Source organism: Kogia breviceps, chromosome 1 (genome assembly GCF_026419965.1).
Source record: "Kogia breviceps isolate mKogBre1 chromosome 1, mKogBre1 haplotype 1, whole genome shotgun sequence".
Classification (NCBI taxonomy): Eukaryota; Metazoa; Chordata; class Mammalia; order Artiodactyla; family Physeteridae; genus Kogia; species Kogia breviceps.
In genome coordinates, this window is record NC_081310.1 from 136,862,184 (window position 1) to 136,889,020 (window position 26,837).

The window sequence follows — 26,837 nt, forward strand, 5'->3', positions numbered from 1 at the left end:
TTAGGTATGACTTATTGGCAGTTGTGTCATTGAATGGGGTAACAAGGGCTGGAGTCCAAGGGTTGTTGGTGAATGAGCTACAAAATAGAAAGAAATTTGTGGATCAGTTTTGTAGGGTAAATAAAACTGATGTAAAAAACAAACAAAAAACAATCCAAGGCAATGTTCTCTCACTACTGATTTTACAGCTGAGGGCACCAAGCTACTCTCAATCCACTGACCTCAGCAGGAGCATTAGCTTATTCAGCACAGTGAGTATAGTATTAAATGAGAATCCAGGAATTGTTTACCCCAAAATCTTTATTTGGGGTCACAAGCTTTTGTCACTTTACTGTCCTCCATCCATACCCCATTCACTGCACTTTACCCTGCAGATAGAAACACATGAGCTTTGCCCGTATAGATGTTGCTAGCTTTCATATGAACGTGCCCCTATAGGGTGACCCCTGCCCCAAATTCTCATTTATGCATGCTGAGCTGCCTCTTCCCTAAACATACATCAAAACACATTTGACTTGGGCAACACTGCAGTCATTCATGTGAACACACACAACTTTAATCCTAGTGTAGGTAAATGCATCAATGGTACAGGCTCTGATTTTTTCTTTAATCAAACCTTAAAATGAACTTTCCACTCTCAGTGAGAACTATGTTGCTTCAAACCAAATGTCCCTCTAAGAGCAATTAAGAAAGCTGGACAAAATTTTTAGAAATCTGTTGAAAGCATCTGAAAGATACCCAGGTAGTGAGAACTTGCAAAGTCAAGTCCCAGAGAAGGAGAGAAATAAAATGAGGCTACATTTCCTCCACAAGTTTAGTAACAATTTTAAAAGAAAAGGAGTGTGAGAGGCTGAGACATCTAGCAAAGTTTTCAGGAGTTAGACTTTGGGTGGTGGGGAATAAATATGCAAGATCAGGGACCACTGAAGAGAAGCCCTCGTTAAAAATGACAGACACAAAACAAAACAAAATGTAAGCTTTTGGGGGGATTCCAAAGGCTAGTTCCAAGGAGTAGTGACCCCAAAATACACCAGCCCTTGTGAGGACTGATGCCTGATTGGATATACAATGGAGAAAAGACAGTCTCTTCAATAAGTGGTGCTGGGAAAACTGGACAGCTACATGTAAAAGAATGAAATTAGAACACTCCCTAACACCATACACAAAAATAAACTCAAAATGGATTAGAGACCTAAATGTAAGACCGGACACTATAAAACTCTTAGAGGAAAACATAGGAAGAACACTCTTTGACATAAATCACAGCAAGATCTTTTTTGATCCACCTCCTAGAGTAATGGGAATGAAAACAAAAATAAACAAATGGGACCTAATGAAACTTAAAAGTTTTGCACAGCAAAGGAAACCATAAACAAGACGATAAGACAACCCTCAGAATGGGAGAAAATATTTGCAAATGAATCAATGGACAAAGGATTAATCTCCAAAATATATAAACAGCTCATGTAGCTCAATATTAAAAAAACAAACAACCCAGTCCAAAAATGGGCAGAAGACCTAAACAGACATTTCTCCAAAGAAGACATACAGATGGCCAACAAGCACATGAAAAGATGCTCAACAACACTAATTATTAGAGAAATGCAAATGAAAACTACAAGGAGGTATCACCTCACACCAGTTAGAATGGGCATCATCTGAAAATCTACAAACAACAAATGCTGGAGAAGGTGTGGAGAAAAGGGAACCCTCTTGCACTGTTGGTGGGAAAGTAAATTGATACAGCCACTATGGAGAACAATATGGAGGTTCCTTAAAAAACTAAAAAAAGAATTACCGTATGGCCCAGCAATCCCACTACTGGGCATATACCCAGAGAAAACCATAATTCAAAAAGACACATGCACCCCAATGTTCACTGCAGCACTATTTACAATAGCCAGGTCATGGAAGCAAACTAAATGCCCATCGACAGACGAGTGGATAAAGATGTGGTACATATATACAATGGAATACTACGCAGCTATAAAAAGGAATGAAATTGGGTTATTTGTAGAGACGTGGATGGATCTAGAGACTATCATACAGAGTGAAGTAAGTCAGAAAGAGAAAAACAAATATCGTATATTAACACATATATGTGGAACCTAGAAAAACTGTACAGATGACCGGTTTGCAGGGCAGAAATTGAGACACAGATGTAGAGAACAAATGTATGGACACCAAGGAGGGAAAGCAGCAGGGCGTGGGGGTGGGAGTGTGATGAATTGGGAGATTGGGATTGACATGTATACACTGATGTGTATAAAATGGATGACTAATAAGAACCTGCTGTATAAAAAAATAAAATAAAATTCAAAAAAGAAATGACAGACACAAAACAAAACAAAATGTAAGCTTTTTTGGGGGAATCCCAAAAGGCTAGTTCCAAGGAGTAGTGACCCCAAAATACACCAGCCCTTGTGAGGACTGATGTCTGATTGGATTAAGCTGATCTTCCTCTGACCTAACTGCCTGCCAAAGGCAAAACTAAATCCTCTCTGGTGGAAGATATTAACCAGAGCCTCAAATTATTTCTAGTTTTCATACCTAACATCTGAAATGCAATAAAAAACAACAAGGCAAATAAGACATGACTTGAATGAAAACAAAGAGAAAAAAACAATAGAACAGACCCACAAAATACTGGAGTTGTCAGATATGTCCTTTAGTGTAACTATAATTAATGTAACAATTTTGTTAAGGAATAAAGTGATAAAATAGGTAATTCTGGCACAGAAGTAGAAACTATATAAAAGAATGAAATGGAAATTCTAAAAATTGAAAACACAATAACTGAAATTAAGAACTCAGAGGATGAGTTTTACAGCATAGACAGAGAGAGAATTAGTGAACTGGAAGATAGGTCAGAAGAATATCTAGACTGGAACATGGAAGGTCAAAATGCTGGAAAATATGGACCTTTTCAATAAGGGTAGAAACAATACTTGAAGAGAGAAAATCTGATCCTTTTGCATAGTGAAATACATCAAACTACCTATTCAAGAAGCATATTTAGGCACACTACACTAAAACTGAAAACCAAACATAAAGAGAAAAGCTGGGGGGGAAAAAAGAGATTCACTTTTAAAGGAGCAAGAATAAGACCAACAGCTGACTTCAACAATAAGTGGTATCAAGTTAATTAACTATCTATATTCTAAACAATGGAAGCAAGAAGACAATGTAATTCATACTGCCAAAGTGCTAAAAGAAAACAGCTGCCAACCTAGATTTCCACATACAGAGGAAAAATCATTTACAACTGCATCAAAACAAAAACTTATGAATAAACTTAACAAAAGATGTGCAAGATTACTAAACAGAAAACTCTAGAATATAAGAGAGCATTTGAAGATGACCTAAATAAACAGAAAGACAGACTAAGATCATGGTATGGAAGACAATATTATTAAGATAGCAGTTTCCTACAAACGGATCTAATAGATTATATCAAAATCTCAATTGTTTTCTCTTTTTTGGTAGAAAAATTTATGGCAATACAAATGAACAACAAACTAGGACAAGGTTGTACTACTGGATATCAAGAATATAGGCCTAGCATTATTACAACAATTAGGTATTGATGTAAAAATAAATAGACCAATAAAACAGAATAGAGGGGGCTTCCCTGGTGGCGCAGTGGTTGAGAACCCGCCTGCCGATGCAGGGGACACGGGTTCGTGTCCCGGTCCGGGAAGATCCCACATGCCGCAGAGCGGCTGGGCCCGTGAGCCAGGGCTGCTGAGCCAGCGCGTCCGGAGCCTGCGCTCCCCAACGGGAGGACCACAACAGTGAGAAGCCCACGTATCGCAAAAAAAAAAAAAAAAAAACAGAATAGAGGGTACAGAAATTGACACATAAATAAATTATATGGACACTTGACTTATGATAAGTGTGGCACAGCAAAGCAGCTGAGAAATTGGTACTTTCATAAGTATAACAAAAACTTTGCTCCTTATTTTACACCACATACAAAATTGAACTGTAAATGGACTGTAAATCTGAATGTCAAAGGTAAAACAAAGTTAATGAAATTTCTAGAAGATAACATAGGAGAAATATCTTCATTATCTTTGAGTAGGAACAATTTCTTGAACAGGTCACAAGAAGAGCACTCTCCATGAAGGAAAAAAACTGATGAAATGAACTACATTAAAATTAGGAACTTGTGCTCAATAAAACATACTCTTAAGAGAGGAGAAAAAGCAAACCACTGAATAGGAGATATCTGCAACACATATAATCATCAAAAAACTTATTTATATTCAATATATAGCCAAAGCTAGAACAAATCAAGGAAAAAAACCAGACAAGCCAATAGACCAACAAGCAAAAGACATGAATAAGCTCTTCACAAAAATGATATACAAATGCCCAATGAAAAAATGCTCAGTCTCATCAGTGATGAGGGAAAAGTAAATGAAACTAATGAGATAACACTACACAACTAAATTGGCTAAATTAAGAAGTTACACCATACCAAGTGTTAGCGAGGATGTGGAACACCTTGAACTCTCATGTGCTGCTGGTCTCAGTGTAAACTGGTTCAACCACTATTGGAAACTTTTTGGCAGAATCAACTAAAATTGAACATATGTGTAGCCAGGACCCTATGTTCTACTCCCAGGTATATACCAAATCAAACTGAATTAATGTGCACCAAGAGGCATGTAAAATAAGGCCCATAGCAGCATATACATAACCGGAAATAACGCAAATGTCTATCAACCCTAAAGTGGATTGTGGTATATTCCTACAGTGGAATTCTGTATAACAATGAAAACAAACAAATCACTGATTCTTGCAACAATACAGATGAATCTCACAAACACTGTAGTTGAAGGAAGTGAGACACAAGAATACATTCTGCATGGTTCAATTCATATAAAGCTCAAAAACAGGCAAAACTAGAACATGATTTTAGAAGTCAACACAATATTACTTTGGAGGAAGAGGATAATGATTGGGAGGGGACATAAGAGAGGCTTCCAGGGTGCTAACTGCGTTTTACTACTTCATTTGGGTAGTACTTACATGGATATGTTCATTTTATTAATTCATCAAGCTGAATACTTATGTGTGCACTTTTCTATATGTATGTTTTGCTTCAATAAAAAAGTTTCTTTAATAAAACTCAGTAAACCCCAATCTAAAAATCTGAGTGTGAATACTTTCTCTGACCATAGGAAAATAAATTATTTAAATATTTATCAGGTGAAAACAAAAAGAATGTTTTTCCTAAGTTAAAATCAAGCACTATGAGTCATTATCAGTATTTGTATTTTAGCTGTAAGGTGAGTGTTAAACTTGTCCCTTAAAAGGCAGTCACAGAAATAAGAATGTTGGGTAGTTCTTCTCCCTACTACACCCACCCCCGACAATATTTTTCAGCTACTACTGAGGTAATAGTTCAAAATGTGAATAGTATATCAATAATATACTATTAGAAGGTACCAGTAATTGATTGCTTGGGAGGCAGCTGTTAAATATTAGGATACCTACCATCCATATAACTATGCAGCGCAGTTAACATTGTCCCATCTTGGGGCACATAGGCAGAATAAGCCATTTCTTCTAACATGGGTGGAGACAGCCTGGAGGGCGGGACTGCTGTGACTGGGGCAGAGGAGGAGTGATTAGGACTGACGTGTTTCTTGTGGCGTGCTCTACAGTTCTGAAACCACACCTGAGGGAGGAGAAAAGCAATGTAGCTATGTCACATTATCAGTTGAGTACATTACCAGTTCAGTTTACCAAGGAATGCAACCGCACTCTACCATATAAGCGCAGCATAAATCTAAATAAGCTTTCTAAAAAAGAATTCTGTAGACACAAGAGAAACAATTTTGCACAGTTATCAATGGTCATTTTCTTTGCCCAAATAGTAATTATTTGTTGATTTACTTAAAAACTGATTCTATACTAAGCCAGCATCTTCCAAAATAAAAATGGGGTAAGGGATTCAAAATTCCAGAAAAGTTTCCTTGGTTTTACTACTGGCATTTGGGACAAAAAGGAAAACAGAAAAAGCCCTTTCATCAGAAAAGTTTTAAAAATGCACTACTAAATGTATTCTCAGACACCTGCTGGACTTATTTTAAATCTTTTTTCAAATGACTAAAATCCCTACTGAGAGCTTAAAGCTTTCTACAAACCTCTTGATTCAGTTATTCCAGTCACATTGTAACCTGCTGAGTTCAATTTCTCTTAGTAAATACATAGGCTATTCTCTAAGAAGCAGGTTAAGGTCAGGCTTATAATAAGAAACAACTAGTGATATTTAAGCAGAATAAAATAACAAACACATCCACTGGTGAAACAGTTCACCAGATGTAAAGAGCTAACCAGCCTGTCGTCCACTCTAACACAGAAATAAAGGAAGCATATTCTGGGTAAGCAGAGTTTTACGTGCAGGTCAGGGTAAGTAAGGCTAGACTGCCCAGAATGCTTCCAGTATCTAAGCTACCTACATTTGAACTCCCTGCTATAAGATAAAACTTGCCTACAGAGTGTTTCTCTATTAAAATATTACAGTATTTATTTGCTATTACTCAGAACAATTCTGTCATAAGAAGACAGAGAAGTGGAGGGATAAAAACTTTAAGGAAATTAGGGTAAGAACATTTGGGGATCAGGGGAGAAGGCTAGGGGCATAAGTCTCTACCTAGGGCTGGTAGGTAGGTACTTGACGGCACTACAGAATCAGGGCTGAATAATGTGGAACAGAAGGAAGCTGCAAAAAGATTTATGTGAAAAATTTGCCCTGATCTCAAAAGGCACACCTTGTCCTTGGGACTCACAAACGGATGGCTGCAAAGTATAAACTTAAGGGGTTAAAACCAAAGGAACAGAAACCAATAATACAATGGCATCTGAGCACGTGGCTGAGTGATAGCACCTGAGGTATATTTCAGGAAAAAGCTTAGGCATGTATCAAGGAAAAGGAGTGAGAAGTCACAGCATTCTCCCCCATCTTCTGGAGCGTTAGTTAGACTTTTAGGTACCTATACAGAGACTTTACGCAAAGTCTTCAGTCACAGTTCCTCCACAGGCTCCTTAACAGGTGCCACTGCTGTCACCCACCCAGCCAAGAAGACACACTCACACATTCTCCAACTTGCAAGCAGGAACTGCTGTCACCTGCCTTTTCCCCTGACAGTGCCCGGAAGACAAGCACCCCAGAGGACTACACATAACCTAAAACACATGGCGCTATGATTCCCAGAGTTTCTTCAAAGTATCTTATATCTCCAATAAATTATATATTGGATGGAAACTGTTCTGTTAAAAATCTCAGACTTTGTAAATAAAGATGAAGAAAGCATGACATAAACAGTAGAATGACTACCTTAATGCTAATTCAAATAGCTCCTTGGAAAGATCAACAGGTAATTAAGCAGAGAGAGGTTTGAAAACACAAAGTGTCATGTAACTTGCACAGCAAAATATAGTTGAAGATTCCAGACATCAGAAAACAACTTCTGACATGAGGGCTACCTAGCTTCAGGAATAAAATACAGTCCTTTTGACTCTCCTCACTGACTTAAAATTTCCTCCTTCTGCTTTCAAACCTCCAAGTGTTAAAATTTCTTATGAGCAACATACTCTTTTAAAAAATGTGAGTTCTAAATTGTAAAATACATAAGCTGAAAGCAGGCCATGTAGACATTCTGCAAAAGAAAAGACTAATGCATAAGATGAATCTCTTAGAAAACCCAAAGAGTCAAATACGAGAATTTAATGTATGAAAAAGATGGAATTTTAAATTATTGGGAAATCAGTATTGGCATAATATTGATTTAGAGGAAGCTGGCTAATCGTTTGGGAGAAAAGAAATAGAAAAATCCCTACTTTACAACATGTAACCAAAAGTCAATTCCAGATAAATTAGGGTTTAGGTGTAAATAATTGCAACCATAAATGTTTAAGGAAACAAAAGCCAATGTTGATATACTCTCTAGGTGGAGCCAAAGCTATGAGAAAAAAATATTAAGAGATTTGAATATAAAACAATGTAAAATTTCTATGTGGAAAAACTAAGTGAAAGAGAAACTGATAAACTATGAAAGTTTAACTATGATAAACAATAAAAATCAGTACGATAAAGAGAAAAGAAAATAACCCAATAGAAAAGAGCGCTAAAAAAAAAATCAGTTTGTTTTCAAAATAAGCACACATGTTAAGGTTTACTGACAATAAAAGAAATACACATGAAAACAATGACATTTTCTAACTGCCAAATTGGAAAGGATGTAAAAGAATGACAGTTTTTAGGATTTACGTGCGTTGGGGAAAGGGAAATTTCACACATAGGTCCTGGTAGAATAAACTGGTTATGAACTTTCTGCAAGGCGATTTTTGTACTATCAGTCAAAGGCCCAAAAATGTTTTATCTTTTGACTCAACAATCCCACTTTTAGAAATTTATCCTACGGACACTACCGAACAAACGTGCAACATATACATACAATGTTGTTCACTATAGAATTTTTATGATAGCAAAAAATTGGAAATAAACTAAATAAACTGTGCTATGCTCAATATGTGTAGCAATAAAAATGATGTAGATCTTAATATGGAAAGAGAACTTCAAGCACGCTGACTGGAAGAAATAGCAATGTTTTATCACGTTTCCGTAAGATACACAATTCATAATTCACCTCTCTGAAAGGGTATGTGAACAGTGATTGTATCTGGATGCAGAGTGTGAAAAGTAAAATCATCCATCTTTATTCTGTGATTTCAGCTCAATGATGATCTGCTCTGTTATAATGTCTCACTTTGCAGACTTTAGCCAGTAAAGGTGAGACCTGTACTTACACCCTGTACAAGAACATTACTTCTACCTAATCTTTGGGTAGCCTAGTTTGCATATTAGAATCAAGGCCTAGTAATCAAATCTCTTTAACTCTTCTAAAGTGTGCCCAATGCTAGGAAGTAGGCTGGGCGAAGAGGTTATGACTACTATTTGAGATCACTGTAATTAATCCTTCAAAAATACTGTGACGGAATATATATTTGAATTGCTAGTACTCCTTCCTTTGCCATCTTATCAAAAATATTTAAATTCAATCCTCACATATTAAAAGCCACCATCCAACAGCATATTCTCTAAGTTCTAGTGCTTGAAATGAAGTTAACTTGCTCATAATACTGGTGACCTAAATACCTGGAAATTACATAACAGATGTCTGTCTGAGGTCCTTATTTCTTCAAATAATAAGAAAAGCTCTCAGAAAACCCTCCATTTTCCTTTCCTTCCAACTTCAAAATGATCTAAACCATAATAATCATGAATCTGACTTAGCTACAGCAGTCACTGTCATCGAATGTATAGAGTCTTAGATTACAAGGACCCCCTCAGACCATGAAGTTTGAACTACCTCAACAAAGGAAGCTTCACTTCCAGGTACAGGGACTCACTACCTCAATGGTAGCCAATGTCATTTTTGTAGGCTTACCTACTGAGAAAATTCTTGATAGTGAGTGAAATCTGTTTCTTTCCTACATTCCCTTGAAGACACCCCATCCTGCTGCCTGTGGGACAGCCTTTCACAAACATTTAAAGACACCTATTCTGTTTATACTATTCCTTCCCTTACCATCTCTGGATCTTTTTTCCAGGTAAATATCCTGGTTGCTGTTAACACCAGCACATAACTTCTAGACTTTCATGACCTTAACCTTCCTGTAAAGGGAGCACTCTTTTCACATTGGTTCCCTGTTAGTCCCTTTCTAAAATTTGGCACTCTGAAACAAACACAATACCCTGGACATTTGAAAAATACTGAGGTCATGGGACTTGCCTCTTCAGAGAGCCTCATTACACTGCACTCAACCAAATCCACTGGGAATCTAGGTCTTTGGAGAAGATACAATATCATCAGGTCTTTCCCACTGACTTCTTGGTAGAAATGATTTTTTAATTATGAAATACTTCAGGCTTAATAAACTGAAGAAATACCTGTTTACCAATCACCCAATTTAAGAAGTAAAACATTATATGCGCAGTGTTGGACTTAACCTTTTTTCTCCCCACTGAACTTCATCTCCATAGTTATGGTCACTAGCATTATTAATTCTTTACACCTTTTTAAACCTTAAATATTATTTAAAATTATTTTCTACTTCCCTGATCTGAGGGAAGTAGAAAATCTTGACACAGTTGACCACTTCCATCTTGAATCCACCTAACTCCCTGGCCCTCCATGATGCTTCTATACCAGATTCATTACTTGATTCTGACTGTAATGGTCCAATTCAAACAGCTCTCTCCATAAAGTCCGTTCTTCCCTTTTTATTGTCCGTGATCCCTTTCTAAAGGATCTTACCCAATTTCATGGGATTGGATCTCTCTGTTTGAGTCCTGTTCATCCTTTAAAATACCTGTTTATGTGCTCAACGGCTACCATCACTGTCTGATTATTACAGCTAGAAGGGAATTCATCTCCCTCCCAACTACCAAACCCGTTTTTTAAAAAACCGACATTTCTGTCAATAGCACCATTCCCATGGATACTTTGACTTCAAATTTAAGAGTCATCTGTGATGTCTCTCTGCTTCCCCATTACAGTATCCAGGTCCTTTTCTTGTCTCTCTAGCATCCAGTACCTGCCATCAGTGTTCAGTCAATAAAATGTTTTCAGATGAATTCTAGGCCACTACCTCAGTTAAATCTCTTTTCAAAAAATCACTATTTTGCTGGGCATCACACCTAATCTGTCAATCTCTATGCAGCCTCTCCTAACTCTAATTCTTCCCACGTACTGTCACCAGACCTTTCTTCCTAAAATCACATAAAATCTCTTTCTGCTCAAAAGAGAACTCTACATGTACAGCCTCTCCAAGTTCAGCTCCAATAATTCCATCCCCCACAATTTGCAAACATAAATCTTATCTGTCAACAGACTTCTCTAACTCATCCTTCCCTAGTTTTGCTTACATCACTCCGTCAACAAAGGCCATAGATATCCCCCCTCTTGCCCACCCCTCCCCCACTCACTCACATACACAATAATAGAAAAGTAGAAAAAAATTCTGGCCTCAGAACCAGATCTAGCTTGGAACCACAGTTGTCTTTTTAGCCTGAGGATCCTTAGGGTTGCTCTAAGCAATGAATGAATGGTCAACAAATGGAAGCCTAGACCAAGCAGGCTAATTATCAGGTTTTAAAAAAATTGATTAGAGTATGAAGAGACCTAAAATGGGAAGCTAATGCTTTGACATTTCTTCACAAAACAAAACAAACAATGAAAACAACAAAAATCAAAACAACCCCCCCCTCAACAATTTACACTTTTAAAGACCTAGAATAACTTGATTGGTTGTTTTTTTGATATTGAGCTCCATGAGCTGTTTGTATATTTTGGAGATTAATCCTTTGTCTGTTGTTTCATTATGCTAACACGCATATATGGAATCTTAAAAAAAATGGTACTGATAAACCTAGTTGCGGGGCAGGAATAAAGATGTAGACATAGAGAATAGACTTGAGGACATGGGGTGCCAGGGCGAAGCTGGGGTGAAGTGAGAGTAGCATCGATATACATAAACTACCGAATGTAAAATAGTTGGCTGGTGGGAAGCAGCAGCATAGCACAGGGAGATCGGCTTGGTGCTTTACAATGACCTAGAGAGGTGGGATAGGGAGAGTGGGAGGGAGGCTCAAGAGGGAGGGGATATGGGGACATGTGTATGCATATGGCTGATTCGCTTTGTTGTGCAACAGAAACTAACACAGTATTGTGAAGTAATTATACTCCAATAAAGATCTATTTAAAAAAAAGCTAAACACAGAATTACCATATGATCCAGCAATTCCATTCCTAGGTATATATCTAAAGGAATTGAAAGCAAGCGTTCAAACAGATACTTGTGTGCTGATGTGTATAGCAACATTATTCATAATAGCCAAAAAGTGGAAACGACCTAAATATTCATCCATGGACAAATAAAATGTGGTACATACATGGGAATATTATCCAACCATAAAAAGGAATGAAGTACTGATACATGTTACAACCTGGATGAATATTATGCTAAGTGAAAAAAACCAGATACCAAAAGGGGGAAAAAAAAAGACCTAGAACTTTTAACATCTCGATTAACCTTTAAAATAATCACCTGTATCACACGTCTGCTCAAGCCTGTCCTTTCTGCCAGTTTCTGGAGCGTCTGTGCATCTGGGTTGTTGTCCTGAGCAAATTGTGCTTGCATAACCTGTTTTTTAAAAAAGTGTAGGTAGTAAATAGCTAAAAATAAGAAGCTCAATCTTATGCATTTTGATGACAGGAGAGATAAGACATCTACAAGAAAATGGGATACTTGCATTTTATTACTTGAAAATCAATATGGGGAAGTATGTATAAAAAAAGAATGCGTATTGTGTACATTTATGCACAAGTTGCTATGTTGAAATCTTAAAAAAAAATCTATTTCAACATAAAAAGTTGTCTCTCACTATGCTGTTAAAAATAAGCTCTTTTCTTCCATTCTGACAACCCACAAATAAAATGCATAATAGTATAAGTCTCTTTACTATTTTTTCCATTTTGTTAAAAATTGCTAGCATTAAAAAATTTTTTTTTTAATCTTCAGCCTCTACTGAGCAAAACAGGCTCAAGTCCCCTACCACAATTTTTATCAGTCTGCAAAAGCAGACAGTGCAACAGATGGATTCCACTTAATTGTAATGACTCCATCATTAATTGTTTTGAGCACTTGCTCTATGCAAAGGAACATCTGGGATCTTAAAAAGAGACACCCATCAGTCCATTGAATAAGAATTTCCTGAGATCTAAACATTTATAGATGGAAAAGCTCCCAAGTGATTCTGGTCTCAACTTCCTAGAAGATATACGCATGCCAATAATTAGCAACAATACAAGCTAAAGTGAGAGGTGAGGGGTGGGGTTGGGCAGGGGGAGGGAGGAGGAGTACCAGAATAAAAGCACACGCCAAGGGCTTTGGATTCTTTCAGAAAAGGAAATCACAGAAATCAAGTGGGATATTTGAATTTTATTACTTAAAAGTCAATAGAGGGAAGTATTATAAAATATAAAGAAAGTATTATAAGAATGAGAAAGGGGAGTCTGGCACCCAACATGATTGTGCATGTCTGTGGGCACACGATGGGGGTAATCTACTTAAAGACCTTAAGTCCTGCTGACCTCGACACCGTTTCCAGGAGGCAAGATTAACTGCATTCTCCACTATGCTCCTCATATAATACTATCTTTTGCCACTGGGTAGCTAACTAATGTGTTAGCAAGTCGAGCTCTCCATAGCAGATAGTGAGTTTCTTGAGGGCAAAGGGACTGTCTTATTCTTCATATCCGCAGGAGTTAATTCCCCTTCCTGTCACACAGTGAAGACTTTGTGACGGAATGAACCTCGACAATGTGAGGAAAATCTGAAGACAGTGTGGAGAAAAAGACCGACGTTGTTCCAGGAAACCTTATGAAGTTTAAAAATTATATAATTTTTTTCAGTTACGTTCTCGCTGATAGTAACTCTTCCAGAATAAGGTATTCCTAGCGTCCTATCCAACTACACTTGTCCACACACTCTCTGTAAACAGCACATGGAGTTTTGCTTTAAAAAAATGGGCAGAATCAGCCTAAAAGTTTATAATCTCGCCCAGCTCACTTCTTTCTTCCTCTCCTACTCCAAAAGTGTTAACTTTAATATCTTCATGTGCAAATAGAGTTGTGTTTATACATAGTTGAGCATGTAACATCCCAAAGAGAAAAAAGAATGAACAAATTAATTATGTCTTTGTTTTTTAATTTTTCAAGCAGAAAAGCTGAACAGATATTTGAAGATTTGTTTGTAAGGCCATTATTGATAATTTATAAAACAAAACCAGCATGCTTTTCACAAATGCATTCAAATTCACAAGTTTAATAATGGAAGTAAATTACATTTACTAAAGCAATTTCTCATTAAGGAATAAAGGAAAACTTAAGTCAACACTGATGGTTTAAAGCTGGAATATGCTAAAGGAAAAGTAAGATGTGTTCATCACTGTTTAGTCTCACAAAAGAACCCTTTTAATTTTAACTTGGTTTCATTACTCTCTGGTCACTAATGATGCCAAAACCCACGCTACTCCTTTTCTGAGCTCTTTTAACATGGTCAAGGAGCAAGCCTCTGTAGACATATCTTTTTTTTTTTTTTTTTTTTTTTTTTTTTTTTTTTTTTGCGGTATGCGGGCCTCTCACTGTTGTGGCCTCTCCCGTTGCGGAGCACAGGCTCCGGACGCACAGACCCAGCGGCCATGGCTCACGGGCTTAGTTGCTCCGCGGCATGTGGGATCTTCCCGGACCAGGGCACGAACCCGTGTCTCCTGCATCGGCAGGCGGATTCTCAACCACTGCGCCACCAGGGAAGCCCGAGACATATCATTTTAAGGCCAGAATGTCTACCAGAAATGTGAGGAGTCTGCATAGTAGCAGCTGACCAACTTGATCTGAAAGTAGATTAAAGTAGGTGCTAACCCTGGCATGTTTAACATTAATAATCATTGAGCAAATACTTCCAATTACAATAAGCAAACCATAGTATTGCCGGAACTTTCAAAATACAATTTATACAAATGAGACAATATTTGAAATATTTTTGCTAACACAAAATAGTACTCTATTCTGAAAGTCTATTTTTTCTTCCCATAAGCTTCTAAAGAATAATTTGGGAAATTTGTTTGTTCCTCCCATTTTAAGTCTTATAAGTCCAAACCAAGTAGTCTATGAATAGTCTTGACTTACTGATCACCCATATTTTATTGTTTTGCTAAATTCAAGCACTACTTAAATATATTCAGCTTTCTGAAAAGTAGGACAATTTGACAATGAGGTACAATGAGGTACACTGCATGATTTATTAGAGGTTCTGGCAAAGTATAATGATTCAACTTATCCTAGATTCCTAAGCTACAAAGAACACTTGAGGACAAGGATTGTGTCTCATTTGTTTCAGCCATTCCTGGCACAGACAGATGCTAATAAATACTGAATAAATGAGAACATGCTTTGAAAGTATATAATTTCTGCTTTCATTTTTAAAAACCTATGATTCTGATATAAATTTTTAAAACATGATTCAGATCACATTTTCATATAATAATGCATGGCTTAAATAGTTTATGCACATTTGCAATTTAAAACTATAAGGCTATCTACAAGATTCAGAATCTCACTCTTGTTTTAGCTGCCACTGCCATTAAGTGGAGTTTTGTTAAGGCACAGTTCTACTCATGGTCTTCTGGGAGGCCAAGCAAAATGAAAAGACCAGAGGTTTGGGGAGCAGGGTCCAAATCTCTTCTCTGCCATTCCCTCGGTGGTCTGCCCTGGGGGAGTCCCTACACTTCTTGGATGAGACTACCTATATCAAGGAATTGTAAGAGATAAAAGAAGATAATGTAGAGAAAATGTCTGGCATCAGACTTGGTATATGAAGACCTCCACAAATATTATTCCCTTTCAATTTAATCAGTGCCTCTATCTTCCTATATGAGATTGTATATCTACCTAAAGTGGTTTCAAATTTTCAGTTATCCTTTTACTAATAAATTTTTATATCAAGCTAAAGCTATCAGCCTTATGATTATTAAAGTTATAGCCAGGCTTTCATGGAAACAGAACAGAACATTTTATAAACAGAACATATTTAGAGAATATATTTTAACTCAGACACCTTTTAACTACTGGGTATTTTGCTGCCAGGTCTCCCACAGTTATTCATATCTTCTAACCTGGGGCTTTACGTGATCTTCATTACAACCAAATGAGGCATCCAGAAAAGCAAGGTTCAAACAGATATCTCTTTCAACTGCCTTATCTTTCATTTCCTACTTACTGACCATGCAGTCTATGCCTAAATTAAGAAATCAAAAACAATCTTTTGGAAATTTTTTAGAATAGATCTAGATTTTAATGCTAGATTGCTTCCAATGCCATTAAGTTCCCTTGGAATATGTGTGTCATATCAAGGCTTCTTTCTTAATCATTGTCAAAATAAAAATCCTCTCTTTTACTGCACTCATCTTAAATACTGCTAAGTATTAGAATACTATAAGTGATTTTTCAAAATATTACCTTCATTTCTTAACATTGTATAAATATCCTTTCAAGTCTGAGCTAAGATGGATACTATGTGTAAAGCACCCAGCCATATATGGTAGGTGCTTTACAGATGTTACCTCACTTTAACATAAAACAAATACTTCAGTCACATTAATCTTTTAGAAAATGTGATTTCTTTATCTGAAAAAAAATGCCAAAAAGAATCATTGTATGCATAGACTTAAATATAAAGCAAGGAATAATAATTTCATTACTTTCATGACAATTTGCATAAATAGAACTTATGACAATTATATTTAGGGCAACTAAGTTGAAAATAATCCCTTTTCAGGGAACATAATGAACCTTTAGCATCAAATTGTAGAATTACTCCCTCTATTCTCTTTAAAAACAAGAAGGGTCTACTTGATTGGAGTCAATCGGTAGACTCCTATTTATGGTAAAGCGTTTACAATTCTTTCCTACTCAGAAAATGTACAAGCTTGTCCATTAAAAGACTCAGTGTGGTTAAAAAGATGAACACATTAGTGTCCCACAGACCCACATACTGAGCATCTCTTTCTGTTAAGAGTCCCCAAATATTTTAACTTCTAGCGCAATTACATGTAGTAATGTAAATGGCTGGGTTAAAGTAATTTTTATCAGGAAGTCAGAACAGATCAACATTTTGTTTCCACTTTGATGTTAATGCTAACAGACCCCAGGGAGACGAACTTGAATGACGAGTTCATATCACATCATGACTCTCGAAATATTGATAAACAATATTTAGGGCAATGTTTTCATACATCTAAAGTTAGTTTTCACAAAAAGCATAGGCTAACCTTTTTGAAAACAAATGTTTTAAGACAGCATAGAGATTGTTTATTGTTTGGCTTGTTAGTTTGGGTTTGGTGGTTTTTTTGTTTGGCTTTTTTTTTTTTTTTTTTTAGGTGGGGAAGGGCTTCAAAAACTCATAAATTCATTGTCATGTCTACCTGGAGCTGATCTGCTGTAAAGCTTGTTCGAGCTCTTTTTGCTGGTTTTGGATGACTGACATCTTGCTCTGTGAGGAGGGCGCCTTCGACACTAATCCCATTACCTGCATTTAAAAAACACACCATTCATACAATAATAGGTTGTTGTATGAACAATCATACAATAATAGGTTTCTTGCATCTCTTGGCTTGGTGTGAAACTGTATACATCTTCTAGTTTGCCAAATCCCTTAAGTTTTAGAACACACTAGAAACATACTGTGGAAACAATATTCCATTTGTAGGCTTCTATATTTAGTCAAAAGTGCACCAATTTGGAAGTGCACATCTAAGGCTCATCCTTACAACGACAAAACAAGGAAACAAATGGTTACAAAAAGCAAAACAGAACCCTAAACTCAAGGATGCTTCCTGAGAATATGGCACAAGGCGAATACATATGCCATGGCTTTTCTTGTAAATAAACAGATGGAGACCACCACTAACAGTAGAGGGCTTAATGAGTTTCACCACAATTACACTGCACAAAGTAATGCTTTAAGACGACCTTAGGAAAAATAGTTATTGTTTTTGTGTTCACTGTCCCAAAAGATTCAAAAGTATTTTAAGTATATATTTACCATTTTCCACTTCTCTTTTTAAATTATCCAGCATGCAGTCATAATGCACTCTGCAGAGGACTTTCTCTTCCACCAAAGCAAACTCCTCTCCTGTGGAAAGTTGCCTTTTGCAAGAAAAGCAGGCAAAGCACGCCAAGTGATAGACATTCCCCTTGGCCCTCCGGACCCAGTCAGTAGAATGGATGTGCCTCCCACAGCGAGAGCAGCGAGTTCCATACCTTCTACATAAATAGAAGGGTGGGAGGTGAAGATTTTAATGCTTGGTGAGATATTCATCAGTCTAAGATTAAATTAACACATTATTTACTCATTGGATTAACCCAAGTATTTAAATCTTTTGAAAAGGAAACAGGAATCAATTATTTTTTTAAAGTCATATGGTACACAATCGAGACTTGAGATGGGATCATAATTCAAACCTGTTTATAAAACAAAAACTTCTCATTGTTACTCTAAAGGAGAAAATAACTTTTTTTCTTTTAAAATAAATGACATAGGAGTTTCAGTATCCTTCTTGTAACAAATATCAGTGCATTTATAAATTACCTAGAGACTCAACATAAGACACACACACACACACACACACACACACACACACTCACTCGAGACTGAAACCTAAAAATACAAAAGCATACCACTGAAGATATAAATAATGACGTCTTAAAACCAAGTTGAGATAATTAGAAAATGCTCTAAACATTTTTTTAAAGTTAAAACATTTTAAATTGATATTATCAAAGAATGAACAGAACAGAAATTGTTCACTCTGGTGTGAGGAAACCTCAGAAACCTCAGTGAAGGAAAACTCAGAAATGTATCCTTTGGTGAACAAGCTGTTGCAATACCATCCACAAGAGGAGGGGAAATATTACCTAAAACTTTTAGACACATATCTGGACATTAAATGCAAGTTAATCTTAACAAAATGCCAGATGTAAAGATTTCTTTTTTCTCTCAGTCCTAGTGACCAGACACTCTCTGTCATATCTCCTACCACAATTGCAGTCATTACCTGGCATATCCACATTAAACCAGATAAGTATGTGTCTGTGTCTATTCCTTAACATATCTTTAGAGGTATTGCTAGTTTTTAAGTTAATCTGAAAAACTGAATCATAAAAATTAATTTCAGAATATAATAAAATATGAATTATAAAAAAATCCTGAAGAACTAGACTTTCAATAAGTCTCTGAAACCAAACATTTCAAGGGGCTTTAAATCACCAAAAAAAAATTAAAAATTAAGATTAGCATATCCTCAGTGAAAGAGGAGGCAAACTACTACTATTTTTGAGGAAATAGAGAGCAAACCTGATGAGAAATATATGTTTTGGGTAATTATAAAATTCTATTACTTTATAAAATAAAGGACTCTGGATTTCATGAAGTGCTTTAAATTACCTAGCAATTTTATTCAAATCAATCACTACACTCTCTTAAATCAGTTTTTGAAATCGAGTATAAATAACATAATTAGTATTACAAACTTAACTATGTACTATTAACTTCCCAATTTCACAATGAACATTCTTCTTCGTTTGGAAATGCAAATAGGGAAAAAATGTGATAATTTTAAAAAGTCATGCTTAAGGATGATTTCAATTTCGAGATATCTATCCATTAAGAATTAAATTCTATCTTAGAAGAAACTTTACATTTAAACTATTATAAAGAGACCATGTGGAGAAAATGTTACATTTAATATCCTAGGCAAAGACAGTCTCACAAAACAAAGATCAAAGAACAGACAAAAGAAACAGGATTTTTAGGCAGAATACGTAATTAGACTTGGTGTATTTCCGATACTGGAACGGTCAATTCTTCTGGATAATATGGTTTAATCACAGTTTCCAAACTGCTGGCATTTTATAGGTATATTACAAGGGGTCATTCTATAGTAAATTGGAAAAAGCACAACAAAACCTTGATTTTTTTCCCCTATAATTAGTTCATTTTTGTCTTGCTACTTCCCCTGAACAAAGGGCTTTGTTATAGTAAGTCATCTTATATTTCATACTTTATATCTCTGCACAGCAAAGAAAGTTCCCTGTTTTTAATACCTAAAACTTTCATTCGCCAAAGTGGAAATAATTATTTAAAATTAATTTTTGTATACTGAGTTCCTAAAACACATAAGCATGCTGATTTTATTTTAATACAAATTATACCTCAAAAATATGAAGCCATTCTCATTTTGAAATCCATTGTGTAAGAAAAAGTGGGCTTCAGTAAATAAAACTGGACAAGAATAGCTATTTACAAAATTCTCTTTGTGTAATACCTTCTTGGAGTATCTACTTACTAAAAAAAAAAGTTTCGGTGTACCTGAAATAATCAAGTTTGCAGAAAATGTCTTTGTCTTTAATATAACAGCTGGTATGCCTTCCTAAGGATGTCCTGCAGACACTACAGGAGAGACACCGAACATGCCAGCACAGGTCATTCACCTGTGAAGAAGAAGGGGTTAGGATGAGAAGGCATTCTAATACCACACTTAAGAGTATCCTTCATTGGTTTTCCGTATCAGGCAATTTTAAAAGCTGGTCCCTTAATATTTTAACACATGCTCTGAATGTTTCTATCTAAGAGGTGTCATCTACACAAATATGTATCTAGATATATTCTCTTTTAGACCTCAACCAGAAAATCACAGTAGCATATTATACACTTTGTGTTTAAGTTTTTAAATATACTTTTGAAAAATTCTGGTTTTTTTAAAAAAATTGAATGTCTATTTAGCTTTTTGTTTTTGTTTTGTTTTGTTAGCGAACGTCTATGAACACAGGGAAAATTTTGGCCACTTTAAAGTCCTACATACTGGTTTTATATTTTTTTCCTTGACCAAATTCTTCCCACCATGAAACATGGTAGCTAAAGAATTCAAGCCACATCCCTTCTCAATCTACTTTTTAGTTAAAGTGAGAAAGAAAATAGAAAAGAAGCTTTGTAAGAAATACTTACGCGTGTAAAGAAGCCAGGCAATCCATTTTACTTACAAAACAGAAATTCCTAAGGTAGATTTAGATTTTGAAATGGCCAAAGCCCTGGCTCCTGTCTAACATTAAATAATCAAAACATAAAGCATTGGTAACCCTACTTTAATGATTTAGTTACTAGAGGAAAAAAATAAATCTATTATAAGCGGTTCTAAAAAGGCACCCAACTATTTGCCATTAATACTTCAGGAAGTAAGACATTAAATGCTTTGATTTAATTTAATAAATCACAGCACTTTATATTCTATATAGGAGCGTGAACCATTGTCAAATCAGGGGACAAATCATAAATAGCCTTACCTTAAACTGTTGCTATCATAGTATAAGCGGCACATCTTAAGCCTTCAAAAACGAAGATGTTTATTGAATTGAATTTGCCTGTAATGCAGGCTCCTAAATTTTGCTCTTGTTAAATGGACACAAGAACTAGGCTTATGCTTAATTAAATTTCATTTAAAAGAACGGCAATGATGCAAAAACACCAGTTATACTCTACAAATGGATCTAATGCCTAATATAAGAATTAGGAAATGGGAAAAATGGGAAATTGTGAAATACAGCTTTTGCTACACTATTTCATAATAAAGACTGTCTTGTCCAATGATTCTATCATATTAGCGCTACTGTTCAACATATTTTTCTGTGATATGAAATATAAAAGGTCCTTCGAAGCTGAAGAAAGTTTCACTGGCTTCTAATTACAGTTATGTGTCTCTTTCCAAAGCACTAATGAGAGTATCTTTTAGTGAAATTTTAAGTTTTGGTCTTGCTATAAAAGAACTACATGCTCGGGCTTCCCTGGTGGCGCAGTGGTTGAGAGTCTGCCTGCCGACGCAGGAGACACGGGTTCGTGCCCTGGTCCCGGAAGATCCCACATGCCGCGGAGCAGCTAAGCTTGTGAGCCATGGCCGCTAGGCCTGCGTGTCCGGAGCCTGTGCTCTGCAACGGGAGAGGCCACAACAGTGAGAGGCCCTCATACCGCAAAAAAAAAAAAAAAAAAAAAAAAAAGAACTACATGCTCACCATACAAGAAAATGGAAAATAGCAATAGGAAAAAAATCTGAGGAAATCAAAATTTAAAAAATTAACAATGGTGAATGCTGTCCTATTAATTAGAGATGCATTTTCTTTCTATTTTTTTCCCTCAAACGGGCCCAATTAAGTTAAAGTGTAGAAATACAGGTTTCCTTTAGTATTCCACTGTTTAAGGCCTTCTGCATTTTGATGTTATCCAGGCTCTTTTTTTTTTTTTTTTTTTTAAAGTAAGGCTAGATGCAGGCTTCAGGGCAGAGTCATGGCCATTCTCTAGTTCCCTAAAGCCAGATGTAACGCCTGGTTTGCCACCTTTCCTCAAAGTTTACTTTAAAAAAAAAAATCTCCTTCATCTTCCATTTCTTTTCCAGAGATGAAAGTAAGGTGAACAGAGAAAATTCTGGCGACTATAAACCTTTCCTGATGGCTAGCATTGATCCAATCTCTGTATGTATACATATATAGGACCACGCCAGAAAAAATCACTCAAACGACAGGGCACTGAAGTATTAGATGGGGCAACAGATACATCTAACTCCTCTCATTTTTTTTGTTCTAACTCCATCTAACTTGCCTCACAATATGGTGTTTTTCTATATTAAACAGTTATACCCTTAAATATTCTATTAGCTCTAACAATTATTTTTTCACCAGTGACTCAAATTGAGTTATCTGGAAGAATAAGCACACAAAATGGGGACAAAAAAGTTAAGAACTCAGTTTTTAATCATAAAGTGTTAAACTTTTGTTAGAACTAGTTTCCAATATAATAAGTAGCAACTAGTTTTCTTGTACATATACTAATTTGTACAAAAAGGGGTGGACTAAGACTGTACGTAGAAGACTTCATTGAGAGGACTCTGGTCCTACTACAAAGGAAAGCTTTAAAAGACTTCAGATAACTTCGATGTTAACACATAAAAGATGAACACTAGAAATGATTTTATCTATTTCAGAGGATATGTTGAGTCACTTTATAATAACTTTTTTCTTTATCCTCTCTGCTGTGTAGTGGATCCATTATAGATCCATCAAAAACATTCTTAAAGATTAAGCTAATTATTGAGAGGGCTCATTGAAAATAAGAAACTAGTTTTGATCCAAAAGATGGTTTTTAAATATCCAAAAAGGCTCAGGTGTGGAAACACGGAAATGGAAATCTTAAGAATGCAGATTTAAAGAGAAAGCCAGCTTTAAGACTCAACCACCAATTAAGTAAATTAGTCATTATTTAAACGTTTTCACCAAAACTCCTTTTGGTGCTTTATCTGGGTTATATCTACAGGGTATCATTCCAACTCCCCAGATGAAGTAGCTTTGTATGTTGAGGGAGAAATTTAAAGAAACTCACTAATTTGCTTTTTTAATTCATATTCTCCATAATGAATTCTTTTGAAAAACTGGGGTGGGGGGGAGGTGAGGAGAATAGAAAGTGAACTGGTTTGCTACTAAGTCAGTGTAGGAGAGATCATTATTTTAAATAGTGGTTTTAAAAAGCTATTGAAGTTGAAATTTCATGGTATTAGAATTAAGACACAAGGGACTATGATCCTTCATGCAATGACATGGGTAACTAGTCTGCCAGAATTTGTACTCCAAAACTCCCCCACAATATCTTGAGAGAAGTAAAACAAATCAAGACAGTCAACTCTCAAACCACCACTTGAAGCACTTCATCCCAAGTATTTTTCTTTCTTTCTGTTTTGTATAAATTTACATCAATTTCCATTTTTTCCACTAAGCACTGGAGATGACAGTTAAAAAAAAATCATTGGGTGGCCCTGAAGTATTAAACCTTAATGAGAGGAAGAAGATATTGAAAATGGTTTTCATTTAAATGCTACTACGTACTTTTACTCTGGAAAAGCCTCAAGTTAGTGTAAATAAACATGACTGTAAAATATCTATCCAGAAAAGACACTTTAAGGCACATGACAGTGGTTCTCACCAAAAGAGACACTGAAAAGGGGAAATCAATCAACACATACAGACCTGGAGTCTTCATAAGCAGGCAGACGTGTGGGTGTTATTAGGGGTGGAGGGGCCATAACCCGAGGCTCAGTAAAAATAATAGGGCAGGACCCTGTTTCCATAATGGGTAAGCGTTTCCCCACTTCTGTTCCTCTACAAGTAGGTGGCTAACTCCAGCACATCCACCCAGGGTATCGGCACGTCTAGACCAGGATGGGTCACACGTAAGCAGTTTTGCAACAGCGGGTATTCTAAGATTTCTTCTCCCACTCTTTCCCAACGCATGAGTTGCCCCTGTCTGGGCCATAGTGCTGAGAAAGTCTACAATCTCCAGCGAGAACTTGAGTGGAAAAGAGAGCGAAAATAAACTTTTCTCTTCTCCCAGAGCTCCCGGGGAACCCCGCTGCCCCTGGGCCTCGCGGCTCCGCCCTACCTTAAGAAGGTACTTATCCACGATCTCCAGGCCGCAGCTGTTGCACACACACTTGCCAGGGGGGCAGACGGAGCCCGAGGCCATGGACCGGGGAGAGGACGACGGGGACAGTGGGGCCGAGGAGGAGCACGAGTCCTCGTCCCCGACTCCCTCGGGGCTCACCTGCAGGAAGCCACGAGGCGCGGTCTCAGGCGGTTCTAGACCCCTCCTTCTCGTCCCATCCCACAGACCCACGGGGGCTCCCTCACAGCCTCCCCTCCCTTACCCCAAACCACCCCCAGTTCCTGAGGTCCCGCTTCTCGCCCTCTCCCCCCGGGTCCATGCTCCCACCACGTCCCCGCCGGGGCTGCAGACCACTGACCTCAAGGACCTGCGGCGCCTGGCAGCCCTGTGCAGCTTGCCACACTGGCTCAGCTTCTCCCCCCGCCCCAGAACCCCTCTCCACCCGCTCCCCGAGGGGCCAACTGCGCCCGGGGAAGAGCGCGGGGACAGCAGCCCTTCGTTCTTGGGCTGCCTCCCCACGGCCCGGCTCGCCACCCCCCGGGTCCCTACCCACTCACCAGTCCCTCTTCCCCGGCGCTTTTCCGAGTCCTCCCGGCCGCCAGGGCTGCAGTCCGCCCGCACTCCTCCGACATGAGCCTCTGGCACTGAGGAGGTGAGGGCGGGGAAGTGGGGAGGAACAGAGAAGAGAAGTTCAGAGCCGGCACGTGCGGCCCAGAGCTTCAGCTTCTCCGCACGCGGGGCGGGCTAATGAAGGCCCACGGCGCTCCGGGCCGCACGTGCAGCCGTCTGGGCGCCTGGGCCCGCGCGCGCCTGGCAGGCCGACGCCGACGCAGCCTCCCTTGCAGGCAGCGGGCGGTGGTGGCGGCGGCGGCGCAGCCTCAGCGCGCGACTAGGCGGCCACCGGAGCACCAAGGGCTCGCCCGGAGCGCTGCAGCTCTCTCGGGGCTCCGGGTCCCCGCGCTCACCGCAGCACGTCGGTTCCCCGCCCCCCTGCCGGGGGTAACAAGTTAATAGCAATCATCCCGTCACAAAGCGGTTTCTTTCTAGACGTCAATCACAGCGGAGCGGGGATCACCCGGCTAAAGGGGGTGCATGGGGGTGGGGTGAAGTGGGAGAGAAGAAAAGAGGATTTGAGGAGGGGGTGGGGGTAGAAACTTGATTTCTTTAATAGCCTCAATTAAAAGAGCAAGACACATATATATTTTTTAAAGGGGGCTTTTTGAATTGGATAGCCCGAAAGGTGAAGAGGTTTAATAGGATACTTGAAAGCTAATTACAGTGAGATTTAAGAAGCCTGGTGTTTGTTCCGATGACAATTTGAATGAAAATGCTTCAGATTAAACCAAGCCAGCAGCCCTTTCGTAAACTTACAGCAATTAGAGCTGCGAGTGATTTATACTCGTTTCTTTAAGGTGTAAATTGCCACTTATTGCTCGGTAAGTCAACATTTGAGCTACTAAAGGATTATTTTTAGCTAGCGCAAAAAGCGGGTCGAATAATGGAAAATATCCAGCTGAATTTAATTTGTGTCATTAAAAAAAAACCAACTCACCCAACGTCGGTCAAAATGTTTTAAAGCAACAACGCGCATTACTCAAGTGTTTCCAAGCCTTTGTAGGAGTTTTGTTCTTTAACGAAAACGCAGTCGCTCTGGGCTTTTTCTGCCTTCGTTTACGGAAACTCTAGCTTGGGGGGCGGGGTGGGGGGTCCCGGAACTCGAACGGCCCACACTTCTGCATTTCTGTCTCTTCGCCTCCCTCTTTCCCTCACTCTGGTAGCACCAGAAGAGGTACTATCCGAGCCCCCCGGTCCCTCGGGCTCTCCGCCGGGACCCTCGGGTGCGCTCCCTACTCGGGACCCAGCGCCGCAGACACAAAGAGTTTAGGCAGAAGAGCCCCGAGTTCGCCGAGTGTTCCCCGCCAGCGTCGGCGCGAAGACAAAGTCAGCAGTGCCCAGTACGGGTCCGGCGGAGGCGCTCAAACAGGCTGCAGATGATTTTCAAACCTAAAACGCGAGATACCCCACGGTTCCTGCCTCCAGAGTGAGGTGAGAGTTTGTCAGTTTCCCCCATCTACTCGAAGAATGGTGTGACTCGAGAGCCCTGGGGTTTGTCTTCTTTCGGTTTTTTAAAGTAAAATGGCCTTCCTAGCCCGCCCTAGGATCCAGAGGCCTTCCTGGAGCCACGTCTGCTTCTATTTCGCTGTGGGGCCGCGGCAGCGCGGACCGCCCTACGGCCGGAGGAGCTCCTTAGGGCCGGCAAGCATCCGCCGGCGGCTGAGAGCGGGAAGCCGCGCCTCTGTTCCTTCCCACCCCACAGCCGCCTGGACCTCCCGACTCACTCTCCCGACCTCCCTCTCACCACTGCAAACACAACAAAAGCACGACTCACATGTACCCGAGAGCGCCTTAGGCTTGAGGCTTCGTCTCCCAAACTACGGTCTCCATGGCCTCAGGTTAAGTGAGCTTGTGGGGAGGGGAGGCAATGATTACTAACTAACGCTACTACGTAAGAAAAAAAAAAAAACTGCCAGGTTTGAAGATGAGGCCGTTACAGGTAATTTCTGAACCTCATTTAGGAGCGCAAACAGCTCGCAGGAAACTGCGATTCAGCTGGTCTGGCCAGGCGTCGGGTCGCTCACCTTCTGGGGAGGAACTGCCAGCTCCGGCACGTCCTTTTCTTCTAGTTTACACACAAACATCTGCTCGCTTTTCCAATACAT

At 38.5% G+C, this 26,837-nt stretch overlaps 1 protein-coding gene across 1 annotated transcript; it reads right to left on the reverse strand.

The window, feature by feature from the left end:
- On the reverse strand, positions 1–26,837 carry LHX8 (LIM homeobox 8). The gene is made up of 9 exons (XM_059052643.2): positions 26,757–26,837; positions 24,675–24,761; positions 24,115–24,276; positions 20,008–20,129; positions 17,683–17,903; positions 17,063–17,166; positions 12,127–12,222; positions 5,506–5,689; positions 1–77 (listed from the first exon to the last, which is right to left on the reverse strand). The coding sequence occupies exons 1-9, from the start codon at positions 26,835–26,837 to the stop codon at positions 1–3; spliced, it is 1,134 nt and encodes a 377-aa protein (XP_058908626.1).

Excerpts from the sequence above, each read along its gene's own strand:
- LHX8 (XM_059052643.2), bottom strand. The coding sequence starts at position 26,837 with ATGTATTGGAAAAGCGAGCAGATGTTTGTGTGTAAACTAGAAGAAAAG. Across the intron at positions 17,904-20,007 it reads TGCAAACTTGATTATTTCAG|AAGGTATGGAACTCGCTGCT; the intron begins GTACACCGAAAC and ends CTATTTATGTAG. Across the intron at positions 78-5,505 it reads GCTGCATAGTTATATGGATG|CTCATTCACCAACAACCCTT; the intron begins GTAGGTATCCTA and ends TCTATTTTGTAG.